Source organism: Echinops telfairi, unplaced genomic scaffold, assembly GCF_000313985.2.
Source record: "Echinops telfairi isolate 266 unplaced genomic scaffold, ASM31398v2 ScPeMD7_7424;HRSCAF=8462, whole genome shotgun sequence".
Classification (NCBI taxonomy): Eukaryota; Metazoa; Chordata; class Mammalia; order Afrosoricida; family Tenrecidae; genus Echinops; species Echinops telfairi.
The window spans coordinates 77063271-77089717 of NW_022111324.1; the positions used below are offsets into that span (position 1 = coordinate 77063271).

General features: G+C 36.5%; 1 protein-coding gene and 1 non-coding gene across 10 annotated transcripts in view; both read right to left on the minus strand.

The window, feature by feature from the left end:
- The window catches only part of CEP170 (centrosomal protein 170), a 166335-nt gene that overhangs the window by 37034 nt on the left and 102854 nt on the right, over nt 1-26447 (minus strand). For 7 of the 9 annotated variants that reach the window (XM_045297871.1, XM_045297869.1, XM_045297870.1 and 4 more), the window contains 4 exons: nt 25825-25974; nt 19743-19869; nt 14196-16022; nt 5452-5686 (listed from right to left, as the gene is read on the minus strand). In XM_045297871.1, coding sequence (XP_045153806.1) covers nt 5452-5686; nt 14196-16022; nt 19743-19869; nt 25825-25974 — 2339 coding nt within the window. The remainder of the gene's footprint in view (nt 1-5451; nt 5687-14195; nt 16023-19742; nt 19870-25824; nt 25975-26447) is intronic. The other 2 variants (XM_045297872.1, XM_045297867.1) reach the window with 1 other exon arrangement.
- On the minus strand, nt 909-1072 carry LOC115872509. Its single transcript, XR_004047907.1, has one exon. It is a non-coding gene; the product is annotated as a U1 spliceosomal RNA (small nuclear RNA).

Genomic DNA, 26447 nt, shown 5'->3' on the forward strand with positions numbered 1-26447 from the left:
GAAATTAGATTGTTATTAGGAAGGCTCTGGAGTTCCTAAAATGAACACCATGGATCATTAACAAAGTTTCATCCCACAAGTCACCTGAAAGAGCCCCACTTATTTTACAGATGGTTTAAGTAATGGCATTGCAGCCTACTGGGGCCCTTCTTCTCAATACTTTCAAACTTGCTATACCTCTGCTCAGAAGACAGAAATATTCATAACCATTCTAGTGTTCAAAATGTAAAACCGCCTATTAATATAATCAGCATCTCAGCAGCCATTAACTGTCTCGTTTTGCTCTATTGGGCACTCCAACACATCTGAAAGTGGCCCTGCTTCCACTAGCAGACTATTTCCCAATTCTTGTCAAGATTGGAATTATTCATCACATAAGTCATTTCCTCCAACTCTCAGGGCAAGGCCCTCTTTGAATGAGCACAAGGCATCCTAAAATCTCAATGACTAAAGCAGAAGGGGGAGACGAAAGGCACTACTTTACATGACAAACTTCATTTAGCTTAATTAACTCTAATCTTTCCCCCCTTACAAATGTTTTAACATAAGTAGGCCAGAGAAACATTTTTCTACCTTTACAGAGAAAGCTGAGCCAGAAAAGATCTGGTGGAAGAACAGTGGGGTATGGAAGCCAGGATTACTAATTTCTAGGAGCCGAATGTTATGATACATTTCAGAAGACAGAAAAAAAAAAGATGGATTACCCTTGGGAGAATGTGACCCTGTGTGGAGAAAAATGAAGAACAGGGAGCAGAAGAAAAAACATCACAATCCTCTCTTAACACTGATGCTGTCCCCGAGGATACTAACTGCCTATAAGCAGGATTATGTGCACAGGGTTTTTGCAGGAGAAAGAGATTGATAGATCATTCTTTTATTTATTTTTATTTGTTTTGTTTTTCTTTTTTCAGGGGAGAGCACGAACGCAGTCCCCCTCTACCACAAATTATGCAGTTGAGTTTCCCACATTTGGGGAAATCGCAGGTGTCAGCATATCCTGAGTGCAACGGGTGAGCCTCGCCCTGGGAAAACCATCTTCGTGATCATGGTATCTGCCCTGCCACGTAAGTATGATAGATCCCTCTTTAGCAGATGCGACCTAGGAAGTAGCAGCAGCTGACGGTGAGTTGGAAAGAGAGCCCAGAGACCTCATTTCTGTTGCACATGCTATCAAAAAATGTCAAAAGGAGCTTGCAGACTCATAAGAATTGCAATTGCTGCCTTTCTCAGACTTACAAATACTTCTACCATTGCTGCTGTTGCCAGAAGGGCATTCCAGGACTCCATCAAAACTGAACATTCTATGTAAAAATGACTGAACTGCTGCAGACTGTTCATTTGCTAGAAGATCAAAATTATGCACTTATAACATCCATTGATGCTAAAATGGACTAGAGCATTAAAAAAAATTATGTAACCCCTTATCCATGTATAACCTTACTTAACTGGGCTTTAATTAGAAACCATTTGCAAAAAAAAAAAAAAAAGAAACCATTTGCAGGGATTTAAGGGCAAAATCTCATTAGATATCAAACAGCTAAAAGAGGAGATTTTAATACACTTAAGGATGGATTAAAAACAACCCCTATTTCTGACATGATGAAACAATTGGTGGATGGGCTGGGGGAACTTAACCCACGTGCCTAGGTTCAAAATATCTCGCATAGCTTAAGTTCTGGTCTGACTGTATTATTTATTGTCATTATTTTTGCCTTGCAGTCAGAAGGCTTCCAATGTTTTGAGAGAAACAATATTGCCTGTGTAGCCCTTTAAAATTTAAAACAAAAGGGGGAAATATGGGAAACTGAGACCAGGAAGAGAGGGTATTCTAGACCTTACAAACTAGCATGCTCGCTCTCTCTCTCTCTCTTTTTTTTTTTTTGTTTTCAGGAATATATATATATATTTTTTTAACATTTTATTAGGGGCTCATACAACTGTTATCCCAATCCATACACACATCAATTGTGTACAGCGCACTTGTACATCGTTTCTCAAAACATTTTCTCTCCACTTAAACCCCCGACATTAGGTCCTCATTTTTCCCCTTCCTCCCCGCTCCCCCCTCCTTCATGAGCCCTTGATAGTTTATAAATGGGTATTTTGTCATATCTTGCCCTGTCCGACATCTCCCTTCACCCACATTTCAATGTCACAATAGGATGTTTAATAATGCACTGAAAAAATGTTAAATGTTTTCTATTTCAAATGGTAATTGCATAATGTAATCTTCCAGTGTAACTTCTGGGGGGGTAATTTTATTTGTGCATCTATGAAGATGGTTTATACTAATAGTCATAAAACCAGGATAATCTGTTAAAATTCCTAATGTAAGGCATTTATGGCATCGTGGATTACACACCAGCTGCTCTGGAGGAGTAAGATGTGGCTGTCTTGTTCCTATAAAAACGCACCACCTTGGGAATCTTGGGGACCAATCACACTCTGTCCTATTGACTTGATGGCAATGGATGGGAATAACAAAAAACTGAAGCATTATACACACACACACACACACACACACACACACACACACACATATACACACACATATATATGTTAAAGTTTCTTCCTCAAACTGAAAGAACATATACACGACGCTTTTTGTAGACTTTATATTCCTGATGGATCAAGTTTGTCTGCTTTGAGTTTAAGTGGACGTAAATAATTACTGGATGCAAATTTCAAGTGTGCTGATTAAATGGCACAGCCCTAAATTAAAAATGGAAAGGAAAAAAGGCCAAAATACAAAAGTATGACCTATGATTCTTTTCATTTATTTTAATTTTTTAATACATCATTTTAATGGGGGCTTGTACAACTCTTATCACAATCCATACATCAATCCATTGTGTCAAGCACATTTGTTGCCATCAACATATTCAAAATATTTTCTTTCTACTTGAGTCCTTGGTACCTATGATTCTTTTAATAAAGTATCTCCAGCTTGTGTTTCTCTTAAGTTACTGATAACGGTAAACTTTTTAAAGAAACTTATCTTACTCTTACAGTCTGTGATTCATAGGCATTTAAAACTAAATTTCCTCATGCTAAGCAAGCTTACCAGTCTGTGGGAACATATGTTACAAATATTACCTATGCTTCCTTCCGTGTTTTCTAGCTTTCCTTCTTCCAATCCCATCCTTTCTCCTCGTTAAAAATAACAACTTTGGCTTTGAGATAAAATGGCTGATAAATATGTCTTGAACACTTAAATTTTGTTTTGTTACTAGAACAGTACTACAAATAAACTGGAGGCAAAAACTCATTACAGAGTAAACAGTCTGGCCTTTGATTCTTGTTACAGATAGTGATAATGCATAACCCAGTGGAAAATGTGCACCCCAATATGCCTTCCTCTTTGAATTAACATCTTTTCTATTCGGGGGAAGGGATTGAGTTTGGCTTAGACCAAGGCTAAAATTTTTGGTCTTTCTAGTTTAGGGTATAATTTGAGAGGAGAGGTCTCTGAAAGCTACAGTCCCAGAGATACCATCTGCACTTGCGCAGGTAGACATCTGCTTTCCTTCATGTTTTAGTTGCTGTTAGCTACCACTGAGGTGATAGTGACTGGTAGAGAGAGACCTCCTGCATAGCAGGACAAAGCTCGATCCAGTCCTATGCCATCCTCACAACTGTGCCTATGCTTCAGACTACTGTTGCAGCCCCTGTCCATCTCACGGGCCTCCACTGCCCCTCTACTTTACCACGGAAATGAGAGCAGAGGAAGACCTGCTATTGACACTGCCCCGAAGAACAAAAGGTGTCAACATTCTCTTACTACAGGCATTTTGTGAGCCTATAATGACCCATAATCCCTTCTAACAAAAGAATTGATAGAAAATGCTTCCACGGTTACTTTCATTACAAGTTCTTCATATGGTACCCCAAAAATGTTTTAAGCAGTACAATGAGAATAGAACCAAAAAGCCCACTGCCATCAAACTGATTATGACTCATAGAAACCTGTCAAACAGAGTAGGACTTTCTAACAGTGTTTCCATGGTTGTAAATCTTTACCAAACCAGACGGCCACATCTTTCTCTCACAGAGTGGCTGGCGGATTTTAACCAGACACATTTTGGTCAGCAAAAGAGCACTCTGTGTGTTGTATCACCAGAACTTAATTCACAGTGACTCTAGTCTTTTCGGGAGAAGCAAGCTTCACCTTTCTACCACAGAGTGGATGACCCTCTGCTTAGCAAGCCAACTCGTAACCCACTTCACCATCAGGGCTCTCTAATGAGAACAGAAGAACATTTTCTCCAATAAGAGCAGCCACAAGTGAGTAGTCATTAAAAATGAAAAAAAAACACACACGCTATGTTAAACTAATGAATTGAACCAGAAAATATACAATTCATAGAAATTAAAAGAGTAAAGAAAAAGACTACAAACCTATCAAATTATGGCAAAAGTTTCTTTTTAAAAACACTTATAAGACACTATATATAAATCCCTTAATAATGTTACTGAGTATAAAATTCAAAAGTAGTAAAGGTAGAAATAATTTTAGTATGGTAGAAATTGTTGATTAGATGACATCTAAAACATGGTATGAAAGAAACATCAGTTGTCATTGAATTGTTGACTCCTGGGAACTCCCACTGAGTCAACTCCTGTTCATGACAATCCCAGGCCTATCGGCGTAGAACTGTGCTACACAGGTTTTTAATGGGTGAGGCTTTAGAAGTCGATCACTGGACCTTTCTTCTGAGACACCTCTGGGAACCTGAATTGCCAACCTTTCACTTAGTGTCTGAATACTTAACTGCTTGCACTGTTCAGGCACAAAATATATACCATAATAAAATTTATTATCACACACATTTTAAAAAACAAAACAACTTAATTTCTATAGCACCTGTTTGAGCAAAACCTCTCCTCAATGTTCAACTATAATGCTATCGATTAAAAACTTCATGTGTAACACACTTTGTTTTATATAATCTGATTTAATACTCAAAATAAGCATATTTTAAGTTAAAATGTTGAATTACCAAATTTAATAAACTCATAAAATACTAGTAAAAATCTGCCTATAATAATTCTCCCCAGAGAACATTACAAGTAGTTTATTACCTTTTTAGACATCTAAAATAACGAATTTAACTCTATAACTCTCTAAGTTTGGAGAGCTATTACTGATTGCCTTTCAATACTTTTACTAACTCATCAGCATCTCTACTAGAAATAAAAGGAGGAAAAAGACCAGAACAAACAAACAAACAAACAAACAAAACTACAGTATGTTGATAGCACTGACATTAAAAAAAAAAAGGAGAAAGGAAAAATGCTAGATGGAATGTAGCTACAAGTAAAAGTTAGCTTATCATTATCAATGGATTTCATTTTTGGATTATTAGTATAGATCAAGTACAAGTTAAATTTTAGTACTAAGCTGAAATGGCAAAACATGACAACTGGTAAAAACAATTCACTAAAACCAACCTCGCTATCTCTTCTCGATGAGCAGTCCAATCTCGGATGTAGTCTTCCTGCTCTTTTATCCGATGCTTGAATGAAGAACTAGTAGGCATAGCGGATCCAGTGCTCTGCAAGCGAGTCGTTTTCAGGGCTGGAGAAGTACGTAGACGAGTATGTTTAGGGGAATTACGGTTTGATCCAAATTCATCTTCTGAGGTGGAAGCATAATCAGTAGGAAAGCGCCTCCATCTTGAATTTACTAAATTAGTTTAATTATTAAAAAAAGAGTTATTATGTTATCTTTTCAAGGCGATAAAATAAAAATCACGATTTCAAAAGCACCATGAGTACACACAGCACAACTTTTAATAACATACACATACCTCACAAAAACTGATAATTCTACTACTCATTAAAGAGAGGAACATCACACATTGTGAAATAAAACAATGAATAATTTAAACCAATTGAAAGACTGTGTTTTCTCTAGCATGGTAAACAGACATTCAGATGAAAAATTTTATTAATGATAAGCGGCTAGTAAGCTCTATTCAAAGTGTTTACCTTGGAGACTGTCTAATAGCAAATATTTAATCTCATGTGAGTGAATATGTAGATTTTGTTTTAAAAAACGAAAGCAACACAAGACACCACCACCACCAAAACAACAAGGGAAGAGACATCCTCATGCCACATAGACTTTCAAAATGGAGATGATAAAAACTTTCTTTTCCCAACATACAAATGTGCATAATTCCTGCGCTGGAAATTATGCCTTTATGGCAAAAAAAAAAAGGCGAAAACAAAAAACATTACCTCTGTCATTCAACATCCTGTTATGCTATGGTTGGAAAAAATCTTTTTACATGGTAAAAAATAATAACCACACAACAAAGCATCTTCGGTATAACTGCAGCTTTGACACTGAAAGCATATAGACATGGTGAGAAATAGACAACGGTCTAGAAACCTAAAAGAAGCGGATCTTTACAAGTTAGTCTCACAGCACTGACATTAAGCAAAGGAGGTACTGTGGGTAATCACATTAAAGAAGGTGGAAATCACTTTCTCCTTTACAGTTAAGACAGATTTAAAAATGTTATTGGTGACATGTTGAAAAATTAGAAGACAGCGCAGACACTTTTGTTAATATGAGAATCAGGCATATAAATAATTTCTTATGTGTAACTAAAGATAACAAAACAAAACAAAACAGAGAGGTAATAGTTACTTCATGGAAAATATGAGGCCAGAAACCATGTGTATCTTATGAGTGGTCATATATACCTAGCACTCAGAAGTAAATCTGCCCAACAGGTATTTATTTCTTCAATAAATGTTTTTGAGTAAATGAATGAATTAATGGATACAGAGAACATATGCATTTCTAAAATGAGGAGAATTCTACTATACTATATGAATGCTTTTGGTGGTTTATATGAAAGCTTAGCATCTGCTAAAGTAAGTTATGCTGTTTTTAAAATATTAGAAGAGTTCTTTTTTTCTCATTTTCTAACACAAACTCACTAGTGTAGTATGCTGGTCTATTCCAAAATCCCTTTATCCTAACAAAACAAAACAAAACAAAAAAACCACATTGTCCCATGAAGGCAATTCCTACTCATAAGAACCCCACAGGGTAGAGTAGAACACAGCACTGCTCCCCAGAGTTTTTGTGGCGATGTATCTGTACAGAAACAGGAAGTACTTGGTGGATACAAATAGCTGACCTTTTAGTTAGCAGTCCAGTGCTTAGCCCACAGAGCTACTAATAGTTTGTATCTTGCATGTTTCTTCCTCATATTTTTCTGCAGAGAAGGATTGAGGCCCTCTAAAATGGAGTTATTCATCTAAGACATGTTGCCACTAAAGTTGGCTTAAGAAATAGATATCTAAACATTAGTGACTACCAATTTGTTGTGATTCACATTCCGTATTGCTTTTCCCTATCTCCAACACCTGAGGCTGTGAGACCCTGGCTAAGAAAGGAAAGGCATATCCAGAAAGCTCATTACGTTCTGAAAAAGCACATGCAGACACATACACAGAATAATAGATAAGTAATCAGATTTTTTACAGGGGAGCTTAAGTATAATTGCTGATTTTACTCATTTTCAAACATTTAAAAATTTTCTGAACTGATTTATCCTCATGATACATGTGTTAAACGTGTATATTTTGTAACATTAAAGTTTAGAAACAAAAGGAAAGAGGCTCAGGAAAAAAATTAGGAATGTAGCAAATGACCTGCCAGATTTGTCCTTTTAGATTAAACCTTATTTTTGATTGGAAAACTATAATCACTAAGCCTATTACTGAAGATTGAAAAACACAGTAACAGAATTATAGTAAATTAGATAAGATACTAAAATATAAACAAATATGATGGTGGTTTATTTACAAGTAATTTAATAAGAACGTTATCAATAACTGGTATGCTTTATGAACGACAAAGGACATGAAAGCAGAATGAGACACTGAGTATCAAGTGTTACCAATGAACGTGGCAGAGGACACACAGGACATTCTTATGAAAACTTCTTAGCGATAACAAAACCCCCTAAGAAATGAAATCTCTGGGGGCGGGGATTAGGGGAGGTGGGGAGTTTCTGGACTATAGTCTCTAGGGACAGCAAAGTCAAGTGGCATAACATAGATCACAGAGACAATGTTCCACATCCACTTGGGTGAGCAGCTCAAAGCTCAGATACTAAGGCGGAACTATTGGTCTTTCCTTGTTTAGAACAAAGAAGACAAATGAAAATCCAAAGGTAAAATATCGCCCTGAAAGAATTAAGATGGTGCCCTGCTATGAATACCAAATGTCCTGAAAACGATCTCATTAGAAGTTTCTGGATAGAGTGTAAGAAAAATGTTGAAACAGAACTCAAAAATCATAAAAGAAACCCAGTTTACTGGCTGGACAGAAAGTGGAACTGCTAAGACAATGGCTCATACTCACCCTGCAGATGTGGAACCAACCTCATCCTCATGCTAGAATAAGATAAAAAGGGCAGCAATGACGCAAGGCCAAGCTTGGGAAGTGCTAGGAAGAAGGATGAACAGAAGCTACAAACACTGGCAAGTGAGATAAAGGAGTGTACATCGGAGGGACTGTAATGAATGAGACGAAACAAACTGTGTAGGAATTGAATATAAAACAGGCGCTCTGTTCTATAGACATTCAGCCAATTTGGTTTTTCTGTCTGTTTCTTCTTTCGTATGCTACTATGCATATGGAACCCAGCATAGGTAAGTCTAGAGAGAATAATTGGATTAATAATTACCTAAAGGCATGGCAAGGAGGTTGAGGGGGGCAACAGAGAACTAATAACAAAGAAAGAAAGAAAATGTTATAAAATGGTACACTTTGAAGCAAATTGTGGTGATAACTGCACAAGTCTTCTTGAATTGTTTGATATCTGAATTATATGACAATGAAAAGATTTTTTAAAAATTCAGCCAATCGATAATAAAATTAAAAGATACCCCCCCACCCCCAAAAAAAGGATGATAGAAAAGTGCATGTGTTATAAATTTTGGACCACCTGTAGTGTGAATCAGAAAAATAATTACATTACACTGTGGGAGGTAGAGAGAAAAAACTGTTTTCAAAAGAAAATCATAAACATTTACCTATTTTTATAGGTTAACTAACCTTCTAAAGATACCTTCAAAAATGAAATGTAGTCAAGGAAGAAAGCATATTTTAAAAACAGGTATCTTTACTTTTGTTCTCTGATAATAAGGACACAAGGACAGCATGAAACACCAAAGTACATGAAAGGAGGTAGCACAGATGGAAATATCCAATACTTCTTCAGGCTACTAAGGGATGCGATTACCAAAGGGAAACATGTTTTATATAGCGTGCTATGAAGTAAAGCTCAAGTTACCTGCCATCTCTAATAGCAGAGAGTAAAAGATAAGATTGGGTGAAATGACAATTATCAGTGAAAAAAGGGCTGGGAAAGGGTATTTACAGCTAGGAACGCTAGCCTCTTTACTTATTTTTTTAAAGTTCTTTAAAAACCTTTTGCTTTATCTTTGCTTTTAAACCATAATAACTATAATTTACAGAGAACTGTCTAAGAACTGTCAGTTAAAGGAGAGAAAACCTCAAATCAGCATGTTTTTCATTTTCCCCAAACCTTCTGATTGCATATTGTTACTACTAGAATGATCTTAAATATGAGAGCCTAGATCCTTCAAACTGGCCATCTAATTTGACTTGTTAAAATCCTAGTGTAAGGGAAAAAAATCATAGTGTAAGATCTCTTTACTCCCACAGTTGAAAACACACAAGTGCTTCAAAATTAAATGTTATAAAACCTTACTCATATATTTCTAATTAGATTTAAATAAAACATTTGCAACCTCTCATAGAACGAGTTTTTCTTGATGGAAGTGTAGAAAACCTTTTTACTTTTTCCTACTGAATTTGAATCTGCTTAATAAAATCCTTTATAAATCTAACCATAATTTCATATAATTAAGTTCATTTGATAGTAACAGAAATATTAATAAGGGATTTAAGATACACTAAATGAGTAAATGTATATTGAAGGGATTTGAAATGCCAGTTTCTAAGAGATGACTTGAAGGAGCCCTAGTGGTTATGCATTGGGCTGCTAGCTACCAGGCCAGCAGTTCGGAACCACCAGCCACTCCTCAGGGAAAAAAAAGGGCTTTCTACTCCCTTAAAGAATGACAGTCTCAGAAACTCACAGGGGGCGGTTGCACCCTGTCAATAGCATTGCTAGGAGTTGGAGTCGATGCCTTGGTTGGTAAAATGCAGGCAAGCCATCTAGTAAATGAGATCAAGCTCCGAGATAGTGTTACTTATCTTAATCTTACAGAGCACCTGAACCTAACGCAATAATCCCTCCTGCCGAGGTATTAAGAATAGATTCACTATGGAAGCATTCATGAGATCAAAGGAATTAAAAGGCAGAAAAAGGTTTTAGAGTCATCTATATGTGAATAGAGTCATCTAGATGTGAATGCTATGATTTCTTTTAGTGTTAACCAAAACATCTTTGACATTAATACATCTTCAGATTTAAACAATACTTTCAGAAAGCAAACATAACCCTTTTATACTTTATATCAGAATATTTCAGTTGGAAATTAAATTAAAAACATGTTTACAAGTAAATTTATGTGCACGTAGAAGAAAGATAATTTAGGAAGATCCCTGTAAATTTTGTTTTATATTTTGATCAAGAGGAAGAAATAATTCAAGCCCTGCATGCTCATATAAAATTACTACCATCTATAAATGTTGAGGATCAGAATAAAAAAAGAGAGAGTAAAAGTCTACGAAAATATTTAAGGGAATTAACATGTTTTCCTTCTCTAGGATATGCATTGAAAACAATTATGAAAACCAACTGCTTTAATAATCTAGGGTATATCATTTTAAACCTATCTTGTTAAAAACCTGAATCTCTTCTAACATTATTATTACAATATAGTTCTTTAAAAAATAATTATACATTTAAACCATACTGTTAATTTCATAAAATGACATGATAGTTATTTACTGCCGCTTGATACTGACAGACTACTGAAGAAATTTGAATGGAAAAGCATTAACACTAAAATGCAAGTCACATTAGTGCTAAAGAGACACAGAATAATTCTTATCTTTCATTTGGCTAAGTCAGAGATTTCTGATTCTCTGTATGTGTCATCTACATGTATTTAAAAAAGAAATTTTTCATTTTTTAGCCAAAGCCTGAAGTGTAGAATTTGAAATAGTACAGTTATGTTTACATATGCCAACAGGCTCTGGGTTTAGCTCATTTCAAGATCTTCAAAGTTTACTCTGGTATAGCAATATTGATCAGCCTTATTTCTTATTAAACAGAAATCATAATTTTAAAGATACTCTATTTAAAGGTATCAAAAAGGCCCATTTTTATTTGTTTGAAATCACCTATCCCTTGTGACTATTTAATACGACCCCGCTGACTGTTCCCTGGGAGAATCTAAATACACAAGCCTGGATCACAATGTGGTTTTGGGCCCCAAGGCAGAGAAGAGAACATGAGCAGTTGGGTAAAAGAAAGACACAGATATCCCTGTGGACAACAACAAAGCCTTCACTGTGCATGAGGGCTTTACTCCTAATGTAATTTCATACGCCTGGCTGTCCTCTGAGCGCTTGTACAGAAATCAGCACTCAGGGTATCTTGTAGAGCTAGAAGGAAGGTGGTAGGAAAGGCAAGTGGCTAGAAACTCAGAAATTTGTATTTTATCTTGTCCTCCTCTCTCCGGCCATTACGTAAATTCCAACTCACAGTCGTTCCACAGGGCAGAGTAAAACCAGAGCAGCAAGACTCTTTCTCTCAAAGAACATTAGTCCTTCTTGTTTTCACACTTCTGCTCACACTGTGGTTACCAACCCACAGCCCAACAAGTAACCATCGACCCATCGGTCTCCACCAGGGCTTCTTAACTATGTGAACTAGACAATTAATTTCATCGCTTAACCTTAGTTCACCAACTGAGTATCTATTACAGATAACATATCCTTCAAGTTCTTAAATTTGGTGGTTCTATTTAATACACTGTATCAAGTACGAGGAAAGGAAAAGTCGTTTTTATAATCTGCCCTAAGAAATTTAACTAAGCAATTCAATGCACTTTTTAGACATAAGAGTGCTTACCAAGTTCTACATTTAAACCCAAACTTACTGCTGTCGAGTCAATTCTGACTCATAGTGACCCTAGATGAAACAGCGGGATTGCCCCTTTTGGTTTCCAGCCTGTAAATCTTTACGAGAGCAGAAAGCCTCATCTTTTTCTCACATTGAAAGGAACAGAAAACAAATTTTATCTTTAAAGATATAATAGAATATGGCATTTTCTAGCTTTTTACTTCAGATGTGCTGAAGTAATATTTTATTTGAATTTCATGTAAGCACTCATGCTAAATACTGAGAAAACCAGACCAATCGTGTTAGGAGCAATCCACCAGCACAGAAGGAAGAGGTGCTCCAGGTCATGTGGTAACATGCCACTTAAGTGCAGCTTATGCTTGGACAGGGGAAGAAAGATGTTCACATACCTAATAGAGATAAAATGACTAAACAAATCATTGGCAGAAGAAATTTTACCAGAGCACACACAGAGAATTCAATTCAAAGAAAGTATGAAGAGGTAGAGCCATAAAGAATACAATGACAAGATAGAAAACACATTTAAAAAGTTTATAAATACTTGGTAATAAATTCATTAGCCACCAATGAAAACAAAACATTGGACATGTGGAAACAAAAAAACCCTGAGTTATAAGGGAAATTCTATTTATTGTTTTTGGAACTATAATCATATGCTTTCTACAGCCTACGGCCATAGCCATCATCATTCAACCCTCTGACCAGCAGAGATGTAAAGATAATTAGAATGGAAGAAAACAGCAATGAAGTGAGATGGAATAAAAAGTGAAATCTGAAATATGTGTGAAGTTCCAGGAGTTCTAAGAATTCTAGGACATCTTATGATAAAGATAAACCAACTATCAATAAAAATAAGATTGCATACCACCTCTCCTTCCAATGAAGACTTACAGCTTATCTAGAGGCTTGAAGTCAGACACTAACTATAAATCTTCAGTCTTATAAACAGCTGTTTCTCCCACTAGTCTTTTTAACTACACCCACACATTAAGCTGATTATGACATAATGAGACCATGCTTACAAGATACACACAATTACTTGTCTCATGACTCTGATCACACATGTATACTCAGTAGCTTCAGTTTTAAATATAAAGTACACATAAAGACAAAGGTAACCAAACAGCCAGATTCTGATAGCTTTATGATATTTAATTACATCTAATTGTTACATCTAGGAGCTATTGGTGGTATGGTGGTTAAAAGCTGGGCTGCAATCCACATGATCAGCAGTTCGAAACACCAGGAGTTACAAGGGAGAAAAACTGGGCTTTTCACTCCCATAAGCAATGACAAACCCACAGAGGGTCGCTCTGAGTCAGCACTGACATGATGGCAGAGAGTGAGAATTATTACATCTCAATACTGTAACTATACCTAATGAGATAAAGCACACAGTCCAGTTTAAATTCCTACAGATCATTTTGAATCACATGCTTTATGTGACTGCCCTATTCACCATCTTTAGTTGAATAAATTAAGGGGTAGTTTCTACCTGCCCAACCATAAACAGGCTTGGCTTTCAAGTTTAAAAAGTGTCAGTAAGGTAAATGACCCATTCCAAACTAATCATAAATAGGTGGTGGGGAGGGGCATGTATGTAAATATAGATAATTTCATTTAGTTCTGAAAGGAAAAATTGCTTATTCCAAGGACATAATTTTCTTCACAATTTTAAGGACTCTGAACTATGAAAGGATATTTAAAAGTTAAAAACATGCTTTAAGAAGCACAATGTTAAGTCGTACAATTTAAACCAGATAATAAAATTCCAAACCTACATTTGACACACAAATCCACAGATGGCCAATTGAATGGTCAACATTTCTAAATCACCTCAATGTAATTCTAATTTTGAAATCACTATTTTACCCCATGACATTACTGGAAATCAATGTCTGAAGTTTTCATTTATTAAGTCAAGAAAAAGTATTCAATGTTTATAGAAAAACAAAAACTGCTCTGTATCACACTCTGTTTAATATTTTGGAAATACAACAACTAGAAAGTTATTATTTTAAAAATACAGACAGCTCAAACACAGAATATGCTAATATTAGAAAAAGTTGGGAACCAATTTACCTGAAGGAGAGCCATGCGATGAGGCCATACTTTTGACCTTGGAGTCTGATAACCGAGAGATACTGTTCGCTCTAGCTCTAGGAGAAAATTTATCCGATGGTAGCAATCTGGCTCCACTTCTAATGATGGCTTCCGCAGTACGTGAAGCGGCACTACTTCTAGATATTGTTGCTTCAGAGTCACTACGAGCAGATAATGAGCCAAGCCTTGTTCTACGAGGCTGAGCCAATAAATCAATCCGAGAGATGTTGCGCCTTCCCGTGGGAGGTTTTGATGTTGAACTTGTGGTGGATACCTCAGAAGCAACAGATGCTTTGTCAGCATCAGCTAGCTCACTGTCTGAAGCTTCACCAAGCCGTGCTCGGCGCAACAGGGAGGTCCTGGTAGGTCGTGGCCTTGGAAGAGTGGTTGATTTACTGGATGAACCAGATGCAACAGGAGATGTCTTAGACTTAGTTACCTTACTTCCTTCCAGTTTGGAATGCACACGTTCATCAGTTGAGGTAAGTGGAGTCCTTCCATGAGGTTTACAAGAGTATGTTTCCTGATCAGATGACATAATATCTGAGATAGCAGAATGAGGTACACTAGAGGTTTGATCATCATCTGTTAAATCTACTGAAGGCTGTCTTATTCTTCCACTGGACTGTACAAATTTACGACCATCTGCTCTTGAACCTACATCGGCGGATCGGCTTTTTGTTTTCTTCTCAATCTTCTCCCTAGCACCTGAAGATGATGACTTTGTAACATCTTTGGAAGGGGAACCTGAAGAACACCTATCTTTATAGAGACTAGTGAAACTCTTTCGTTTTTGAGTTGACTTTCTTTCAGTCTCTCCAGTAACCAGACTGATCGTACTAGCTGTATCCACATCTGATTCTGGGGAAATAGAATTGTCTCTATTATAACTGGGAGTATCTGGGCCTTCATCGGTTTTATTATCTTCACGCAGTTTAGCTTCTAGAAAAGCCATTACTGCTTCTGTGTCTTTGAGAATAAGGGTTGTGTCCATACTAGAATCAGTATCCATAGGGTCACTTCTATCTCGAATTCTACTTGCAGAGGCTAATGATAAAGAAGAGGGAGCGACGGAAGACTGTTTATTTATATGGGGAATAAGTTCTATGGGGATGTTTGAGCTAGGCTTTTCTATGGTGAAGCTTCCTTGTCGCACGAGTGACTTGGAAGATTCCTTCTTGTCTCCTCCCTTTGAAGTTTGATTTTTAAGGACGTCCTCAGCTTTTCTTCTTTTGCCCTCATTCTGTGTCACCCTTTCTCCTTTGCCCGTAAAAGGGCCAGCAATGTTTTCTTGAGGCTGTAGCTCGTGTTTAAGAGACTCTTCCCTGCATTTGTCTATGTGACTTGAAACATTTTTTGAAGATGACAATTTAGTGGGCGTCCACTCTGCCTGCTCCTTTTGTTCTTGTTGCTGAATTTTAGCTAAAGTTTGCTTTACCAAAGAAGTTTCCTTAGCAGTCTCATTTTTCTCTCCTCCAGGAGAAGAGCTGCCTAAGTTAAACATTTTGTTGTCTCCAGTATTCTTAAGAGTCTCACCATTTACCGTCCTGTTCATTTTACTCAGGGCTCTGTCAGCATCTTGTTTACCTTTCTGGGATACCTGTGTGGGAGTTTCTTTCTCCTGAAGCTCCGTGTCTTGTTTTTCTCCTATCTCTGACCTATGCGTTATAAGCTTTGCCCTGGGATTTTCAAGAGGCTTTTCTTCATTTGGAAGCTGGGGAAGGGCTCTTCTCCTTCTCTCTCCTTGGCCAGCCAAAGAAGTTGCTGCACCAGTATTTCTCACTGAAATGCCAGATTCACCAATGTCTGTGTTGATAAAATAAAAACAACAAATATGAAAGCCATCAGGGTAAAATGAAACACATTTAAAATAAATAATCTAGTATTGTGATCAAGTCATTTTATTTACATTTTCATTATTTTTCAACTTTTTTTTTAGTGAACGGGGTGAATATTTACAGAACAGACCATTAGTTTTAAATCCTAAAATTCACACATTTTCTATCACCTCGTCCAGTGAAATCCCTTCAATGTAACATCACTTATCTCACTTCTCCTTTTTCCAGTTTCCACTCTCCTAACTCTTCTGAACTTTGCCATTGGGTAAATGACGCTTAAAAAAAATCTTAAGTGGTAGATTATGCTATGGTGTGTGCATATCACTAGTGTTATTGTGAATATACGAGGGGGTACCCAGCAAAAAAGTGGAGCTCCATCCCCCCCGAAGCTATATATTTAAAAATTTTTTACAAAACAACCTTATCACCTTCAATATACTCCCCATTACACTTAATACACTTGCTAATTTTGCAATTTCATTCTTGAAAACACTTTTGAAACTCATGTTTGGATGGCTGCCAGCACCTCCCTTGTTTTTTCTTCACCTCCTCTGTGTAGTCAAATTTCTGTTCTTTCATGTCCCTCTTCATTTGCAGAGACAGAAAGAAGTAGCATGAGTGAGGTCAGGTGAGTCAGGTGCATGGGGCAAGAGAGGCATACTGAAATTGAAAGCTTGATTAACAGTCTGATTAACCTGGTGGAACAAACGCCAAATGCACTCTCACCTTCACATAAAAAAAAAAAAAAACCCAAATGAGATCGCACTGATCTGTGATTTTATTTGGCAAGTTTTGGGGCAAGGTGTCTTCCACTGGCTTGATATTTGCTTTTGGGGTTGCATCACCTGACCTTGGGAAAAAAGTCTGGGTCCCTTTGGAGCTGTTCTTTCAAAGCACGGCATGTTTCCAGGTAACGCTCTTTTTGCTGGTCAGTCAGAACCCAAGGCACAAATTTCGCAGCTACCCTTCTCATCCCCAAATCTTCGGTTAAAATTTGCTGAACCAAGCTCCAAGATAGTCCACGAAATTATCCCATCTCTTCAATGGTCTGTCGTCAGTCTTCAAGCACAAGTGCATGAGTTTTGTCGACTTTTTCATCCGTTCGGAAAGTGATGGGCGTCCAAAATGAGGTTTTTCATCAACTGACATTTCACCTTGATTGAAATGAGAAAACCACCTGTACACTTGATTTTTCCCCATAGCACTGTCCTTGTCAGCTGTGTTCAACATCACAACAGTTTCTGCGGCATTTTTCCTGAATAGGAAACAAAATTTCACAGCCACGCACTGTTCTCTAACTATTTGAGGTAGTTAGTTTATTGTGCCAACCTGGCCGATAAACACATGTGGGATTAATTGAAGGGTGGAGAGATAAACGGCTTGGCGAGCCTTGCCTCTCTTGTTTCTCGCTCTTTGATCATCGGACCAGTGTGTGGCTGCCTTGCTTGTTCTTTGCCTCAATTTGCAAGCTACACTACCTGTGGGACACCTAACCCGTTGGACTGTGGCGCTGTAATTTGTGGTTCCTTCAAGACCACACCATTGGAATTTACATCTTTTGAGCTGGGGACCCTGCCATCTGGCTGACTGTTGGTAACCTGCCTTGCTGTTTGCTGCCTGTGCCCAGAGAGCCTGAATTGCTCTACAGAGGACTAACTACCGGGCAGCCCTCAAGACTTGAAGGACTGCCAGTGTCTCACAACTGTCTCATGGGAGTGAGTTGCACTGAGCCATTTGTACTGCTTTATAATTTAATTGTTTATTTATTATGTTATATATCTATCCATCTGTACAAATATATATATTAGATTAGCATTCTGGTTTTGTTTCTCTAGAGTACCCTAACACACTACTTTTACGAAAAAAGTTCACTAACCAGAGAGAACCTTCCCAGGTGATGCCCGTGGGTGCACTAACACAGAGTGGGTTGCTCGATGCTCGCCTAGTGGGAAAACGAATACTACAAAAGCTCCACACAGCAGAGCTCTTTTCAGCTTTTTTGGGGGTACCACCTCATAATGTACTATAATGCACACTGAGAATAATACAGTAATATATAAATTTGTTTTTTATTTGGCTAAAATATATGCCTTGGTGGGAGTGCGGTTTGAGACCTAAAGGGTAACTAAAGGACACAGTGTTGGGAGTCGTATCAATAAGCCTGGATGCTTTAGAATTTTGAGTTTTGTTCCACGTTTTTCTCCCACTCTATCTAAGACTTTCTAATGAGATTCCTTTTAGAGCATGTAGCAGAGTATCCAGGCAATAACTACTTCTTCTGGTTTCAAGGTTGTGGACTGATGTTTCTGTGGGCCATTAGTCCATGGAACTAACTGTTCCCATGTCCCCACTGATTCTTCTTTTAATGTGTTTTATGTCTAGGCAGTTTACTATGCTCATTCTTGCTCATAACTTTTCCCATCTGGGAAGTTTTACTCAAGAAAACAAACTAGAATTAGGATATTATAGAATAGCACGGATAAAATAATATAGCACAGATAATACTGAATAAACATGGTTTGTTGTACTCTCAATTACAAAAGTAGGAAATGACATAATTAAAGTGGAAAATGCAGAATACTCTCAGAAAAATGATTTTTACCTTCTAAGGATGATTAAAAGAATGAGAAATTTTAAGACCATTTATAATTTTAGAAACAGATTTTTAACATTATGGCCTTCTGGCAAATGAAGGTCTCACATGAAAACAGATGACTTTTTTTGTTTCAACTAGGTAGAAGCCAGAGAGACCATGTATACTTTAGTTTTTCAATGTGAGGAAATTGAGTTTACTATTGTTTAAAATGAATTAATTTCTAGAAAAATGGTGTTTTAATGAAAATATAAACAAACATATACAGTACTCTAGGATTTTAGGGATATGTGGAAAAAATATAGTAGATATAGAATGGGTGGTACTTTTTTCCTTTATATCTCTACAAGTTTGTCATTTAAATGTCACTGCAATACAATGGGTACTACGCAAAACACAATGACTGATTAGATTTTAGCATTTAACTATATATTACTGTATTGTCTTATATACATACCTTAGCTCTTTAGTGTGAAATCAATCACCTAAAATGCAAAAACTATTTTATTTTTTACCATTCCCTTAACTACACTGCTTATACTAGACATCTGATATATTTCCAAAAGAATGCATTTTCAAATTTAAATGGAGTTTTTAGCTTAAGTAACTTATGTAAATAGATTTATTTAAATGTTCAGGAATGAGAAAATGAAGGTCAAGTAGAAAGTAAAATTATAACAAGAGTAGAATTTTTCTTTTAGTAGTTAATAATTGATATGTCTGTCCTCTCACACTCCATATACTCCAAATGGTGACTCATTTATGTGAACCAGTCTGCAAACTCCTCTCACTGGAGTAAATGGAGAGGGTAGGAAAACTGGTGAGATGCTTAAAACTGTTCAAGGCAATAAAACCGTAATATTTAATGCAGTTCCTAAGAAGAAAAGTGAAACTGATAAAAGAGCATCACCTACAAATTCTCTCTTCCTGTTTCTATCTTCAGTTAGCATTATATTTTAATTACATATGAATTAGTCAAAATAAACTAGTATGAACATAGAATATTTGCAAATATAACCAATTAACTTAGTTCACACTAATTAAAGTTTGTTTTTAAAAACTGTGATGTACGATTTTAGAAAAGAGAAAGAATACCGTGTTTTACAGGAGCAGGTGCAGATAAATCCACTATCTTTTCATCTTGATCATGTCTTGTATGATTAGCAGCCAAACTAGCCCACTGAGAAACCCAACGTTTAGTTCTAGGTGAAGATGTGCTTCCCTAAAGGCAAAAACAAAACAAAACCAAGAGAATGAATCAACATAGTTTGAAGTGATATGATTTTCACTAAGTCAAATACTATGTAGTCACTTCAATGTTATGCAATATAATAATTAAACTCCTATTATATATTATAATTTATCACATTTGGTTATAAAGAAAATGAAGTTTTTAAAAAAAATCACTATAACTCTTATCACAATCCATCCATCCATCCATCCATCCATCCATCCATTGTGTTAAGCACATTTGTACATTTGTTGCCACAATCATTCTCAAAACATTTGCTTTCTACTTCAGCCATTGGTATCAGCTCATTTTTTCCTCTCCCTCCCCACCCCATCTCCTTCATTGAACCCTTGAAAATTTACAATTTATAATTATTTTTCATGTCTTACACTGTCTGATTGTCTCCCTTCACTCACTTTTCTGTTGTCCGTCCCCCAAGGAGGAGGTTATATGTAGATCTTTGTGATCGGTTCCCCTTTTCTACCCCACGCTCCCTCCACCCTCCCAGTATTGCCACTCTCATCACTGGTCCTGTGGGGTTCATCTGTCCTGGATTCCCTGTGTTTCCAGTTCCTATCTGTACCAGTGTACATCCTCTGGTCTAGCTGGATTTGTAAGGTAGAATTAGGGTCATGATAGTTGGGGGAAGAAAGCATTAAAGAACTAGAGGAAAGTTGTATATTTCATTGATACTATACTGCACCAACTGGCTCATCTCCACCCTGCGACCCCTCCGTAAGGGGGTGTCCAGGTGCCTACAGAAGGGCTTTGGGTCCCCACTCCACGCTCCCCTCATTTGCGATATGATTTTTTGTTCGATGCCTGAGATACTACCTGATTCCATCAACACCTCATGATTGCATAGGTAGGTGTGCTTCTTCCATTTGGGCTTTGTTGCTTCTCAGTTAGATGGCTGCTTGTTTATTTTCAAGCCTTTAAGACTCCAGACGCTATATCTTTTGATAGCCGGGCACCATCAGTTTTCACATTTGCTTATGCACCCGCTTTGTCTTCAGCGATCGTGTCGGGAAGGTGAGCATCATGGAATGCCAGTTTAATAGAACAAAGTGTTCTTTTATTGAGGGAGTACTTAAGTTGAGACTCAATGCCCATCTGCTAACTTAATACTAATCCTATAAATATATGCACATAGATCTATTTCCCCATCCTCATATATATTTACATATGTATATGCCTTTATTTAAACCTCTATAAATGCCCTTTACCTCCTTGTTCTTTCCTCTATTTCCTTTTACTTTCCTCATGTTCCACGATCATGCTCAGCCTTCATTTGGCTGAGTAATTCCTCTCGGTAACTCTGCCCTTGATCAAGCCATATCAGGCCTCTTAAGATACTCTGCAAAATGAAGACTTTGACAGCTGTACCTCCTTTGACTGATAGTGTAGTGTGTGATGTGTTGGGCTGTTAACCTCAAGAGCAACAGTTCAAAACCACCAGCTGCTCTGCTGGTGAAAGATGAGGCTTTCTACTCCCAGCTTTCTACTCCTGTAAATAGTTATAATTGCAGAAACCTAAAGGCAACCCTATCCTATAGAGTCACTATGAGTCAGGAGTAAGAATTTTTGTTTTGGTTTAACAATAACATTTTACTGTTGTTGTTGAAAACATACTTTTCTGTATTTGATATGTTACACAAATACTCTTGGAACTTTATATTTCTTAGGCTGATACTGGCAAATTCAGATGTGTATCATGGTTTTGTGGCCACATCACGAAGCCAATTCTCCAGTCTAAGAACAGGAGGTCTAAAGGTTTATCTCAAAGTTATTCTCTAGCCCTTTAAATATCTTCAGAAGTCAGAACCATTCCAGAGTCTCAAGAAGTATTAAATCACATTTTCAAGGATTTCATCAATAAACTTGACCTCTGGATCTCTCTATATTTATAGAAGCTAAAAATACTCAACCTTTAAGAATCCTTCCATATACTGTTCTGGCCCTATTCCTGCTGATGTCCAGATGTGCCCTTAAGGTAAGCGCTCCTTGAACTTTGAAACAAAATTTAATTCATGTCCAAAGACATATGGACATCACTGATAATTCCTAAAATCAAGGCAATCTAGACCTTGGAAGACCTAAATTACATACATAGCATAATATAATAAGAATTGTGTGTATGTGTGTGTATATATATATACATATATATCACTGACCGAGTTAAATCTGACTTATAGTGGTCACATAGGAGAGTGTACAACTGGCCCCCACCCCCATGGATTTCCAAGACTATTAATCTTTACAGGAGTAGAAAACCTTAGTTTTCTTCTGTGGAGCAGCAATGGTTTCTAACACCAGATTTGAGATTAGCATCCCAATGTGCAACCACTATGCCACCAGGGCTCCAGTGTATGTGTATGCAATGTATGTATGTACCTATGTGTTTTATTTCACTACAAATCTAAGCCAAAGCTTAATACTGAAACTAGAATGAAAGCTACAGAATATAATGTCTGATTGGAAAATTATTTTGAACTATTAGAAATCCAGGTATGCCATGTTATGTCCACAATACCTTCTGGGATAGGATGTTACGTGACTTGAATGTTGTCCCAACAGCATATTACAGAAATAACAGAGAGGTATGCAGGAAGGGCCAGGAACCCAGGACATTGTGGGAAGGGAATGTAAAAAAACTAACTTCATTTCCAGTCACCTCTTAGCAGCACCCAGTCCCTGAAAGCCAGTCCTTGATTTGGCACCCAACTGCCACCCAACAAGGTGCCTCCAAGCTTCCTCACAATAGTTCCTATGTTTGAGCCCATTGTTGTAGACACTGTGTCAACCTATCTCACTGAGACCTCTATTTTGCTCATCCATAATCAAGCTTGGTACGCCAAGGACTTGTCTATCCTGATAACATGTCCAAGTATGTGCAACAAAGTTTTTCCTTCCTCGCTTCTAAGAAACTACAATGAAGTTAATTATTTAATATGTCCATTCTAATCATGGCCTTTGTTACTTCCACAAAATTACTTTTCCTTTTTTTATGGATCTGGGTAGGAAGGCAGGGGAATATACTGATTGTTATTATATGAAGTGATTGTTAAGAGGGTTAATTGTGATTGCCATCCTGCTGGATATAAAACCAGCCATCTCAGAAAAGGCAGACTTTTATTAAAGTTATTCTGTGAAAATATTAAAATACCCTGTTTAGGCAAAAACCTACATAGGCAAGGATACACTGGGGATACATATAAATATTACTTGGCTTGATTGAGTGGATAGAAACAAGTGAAGTAGTTTATTTAAGATTATATTCACAGGAGTATTTCCTGGATTAATCAAATATTGCATCTAATAATTATCACCTACTTTCAATAAGGAAACAAAACACTTTATAGATTAAAAATCAGGAAAAAATTCGCCAAGATCAAGGTGGGGAAAAAGATCACTAATATAGAATAATCACTTTGACAATATTTAGGAAATAGCAAGCCATAAAGGTATACCTTTAACATAAAGGTTTATTTACCTTTCTATAAAATCAATTTATTTTATTTATGAGTCATTTGGCCTATATAGGATTTTAGGATTTTTTTTAAAAAGATGGTTTTCTATTCATATTTATTTCATCTATATTAAATATATATACATATACGTGTATATATACATGTATGTATATTTCATATATAAATGTATATATTTAATGACCTTATTTCCCAAGAGCAAGTGTTAGCATAATGACTGAGTTGAGAAATCCAGGCTACTTATTGTTTAAATTTCATTGCACCAGGAATTAATTATAAGACTTAGATAAGTAAATTACTATGTAATTCAGTTTATTTATAACACAGTGAAAGCCCTCACTGAATATTAGCAATTATTTGAATGAATTAATTAATACGCCTAAGCGATATACATTTTTTTACTACATTTATTTTCTGTACTTTGGTATTGAATGAAATCCTAATGTCTTTACCGAGGCAAGAGATATTTGTTGAATACATACATTAGAAGCAAGCACTATGCTGGGTATTCTATGAAAGGGCTTCAAGAAGGTTAGTGGGAAAGTGGAATTTAAGATAATAGAAAAAATAGGAAAACAAAAGATAACAGAATTTTCCCACATATTTTGAAGCCCCCTTGTTGCTTCCCAGTCAGTTCAGACTCATAGTGATCCTTTAAGAACAGAGTACAACTGCCCTATAGGATTTCTAGGTTGTAATCTCTATGGAGACAGACTACACCATTATTCTCCCTCATAGTACCTGAGGTTCAGACCCCAGCATTTTGGTGGTTGGAAGCCCAGGGATTAACTACTGTGACACCAAGACTTCTTATACTTAATTAAATTTCATTCAAACAATTTTTTTTTGGCAAAAAAAAAAAAATTAAACAAATGAGCTGAACTACATTTGGTCACATGTCTTCCTAGCTCTACTGTATCATCCTATGTATTACATTAATCAAGCCTCCCTTAATTAATTCGACATTATTCTAATTACATCCTAGGCTATAGTGCTCTGGCAATTACTTAGTATACACGTTCTATCTCTGGGTCCTGGTGGTATAGTGGTTGCGCACTGGGCTGATAACTGTAAGGTCAGCCGTTTGAAACTATTGGCTGCTCTGCAGGATAAAGATGAAGCTTTCTACTCCCATAAACAGCCTTGGGAACCCACGGGGCCGTTCTACTCTGTCCAACATGAGTCAGAATTGACTCGATGGCAGTGGGGATGGTTTTGTTTTTTAAGTTCTCGCTATCAGGTACTACCTTACCCACACTTATTAGCATGACATTCAGGTCATTACAGTCCAAATGCATGATTTCCTAAGAGATATAAGCAATGTATAACTGTTAAGAATGGAATTATATCCCACAAAAGTACATTATAAATAGTAGTCAAATACCTGGGGATGTATATGGGCTATTATTTATAACTATATTTGGATGTTTTCTTTGTTAACGATGTCATTACGATTGTGGGGTATGTCTTAAACCGGTTACTTTAGAGCAGTGGTTCTCAACCTTCCTAATGCCACAACCCTTTAATACAGTTCCTCATGTTGTGGTGACCCCCAACTATAAAATTATTTTCATTGCTACTTCTTAACTGTAATTTTGCTACTGTTCTAAATCATAATGTAAATATCTGATATTCAGGATGTATTTTCATTGCTACAAATTGAGCATAAATAAAGCATAGTGATTAATCACATAAACAATATGTAGTTATACATTATGAAATATTTCTATTTATTTATTTACTTCTAATTACAAATAAATGAAATTTTGTCTTGAAGCATGGTGTAGGATGGGTAACAGTCCTAATATAATGTGTTAATATGTGTTTTCTGATGGTCTTAGGCGACCTCTGTGAAAGGATCATTTGATACCCAAAGGGGTCGCAACCCAAAGGTTGAGAACCACTGCTTTAGAGATAAAGAGAGATCAGGCACGGAATCAAGGATGGACAAAGACAGGGGCCTTGAGACATGAAGACAGTCAAGGAACCAAAGGACAGAAGCTAGAAGACACCAGGACCTCCCTCACAGCCAACAGAGCAAGAGTCCCTAGAACTGGTGCTCTGAAGACTGGCTTCCAGATTCCTAAAATGTAAGAAGATACATTTTGTGTCTTTAAAAAAAAAAGTGGTATTTCTTTGATATCAGAAAGAAACTAAGACAACAATATTTCTTGTTTTATTTCTTTTTTAATTATTTTTGGTTTTGTTGTTGTTTTATTTCATAATGCCACTTAGCACAGTGAACATACAGCCCAATAACTGTTTAACATTTTCTATACTGACTAAAGGATACTAATTTTAAAAACTTAAAATTATTGTAAAACTGTCCCAAGCTTTCATTAGAAATAATTGTGAGAACCGGCTTTTAGAAGTGTTTTACAAGGAAATTTATCAATTACGTAAGAAAAAAAAAGTACTTTAATACATGTAAAAAGTTGAGTAAGAGAGAGATGTATACCTCTGAGTTGTGGAATCCAGGTGTACTCAGTGGTTTCCTTTCTTCCATTTCTACTGCAGCAGAATTTAAAGCCCAATCTTTTATCAAATCTTTATGTTTTTCATTGATAGTAGGCCTATTGTAATCCTGACTGTCATCTACTCCAAATACCTAAGGGGAGAAATTATTTAAAAAATGAAGATGGAAAATCTGAGCACCAGATTAAGATGCAATTATTATCCTTAAGATCACAGACAAGTAAAAATATTCAAAATTCATTTCAGTGGGTAATTTCAATAATGAAGAATGCTTTAATGACAGGGTAGTAACCAATTACTGTGATGGTTGGAGAAAAAAAGAGAAAAGTGACAGCTTATGTAAACATAGCTATTTTTAATAATATAAAATATAATTTAAAATATAAACTTGATACAAATAAGAAATATTTAGGATATTACATATGATGTCTTAAGAGATGCTAACAATGCTGTAAAACATTACCATAAAGCAAACTGGTAGGTAGGAAAGAGTATCTTCTCAGCTTGCTTCTTTGCTTTATAATTTTTGAGAAGATGGAAAACTATAAACACAGGGCTAATTTTATTTGTGCCTTCCCTAATAACTAACATTAATATGTAAGTTAA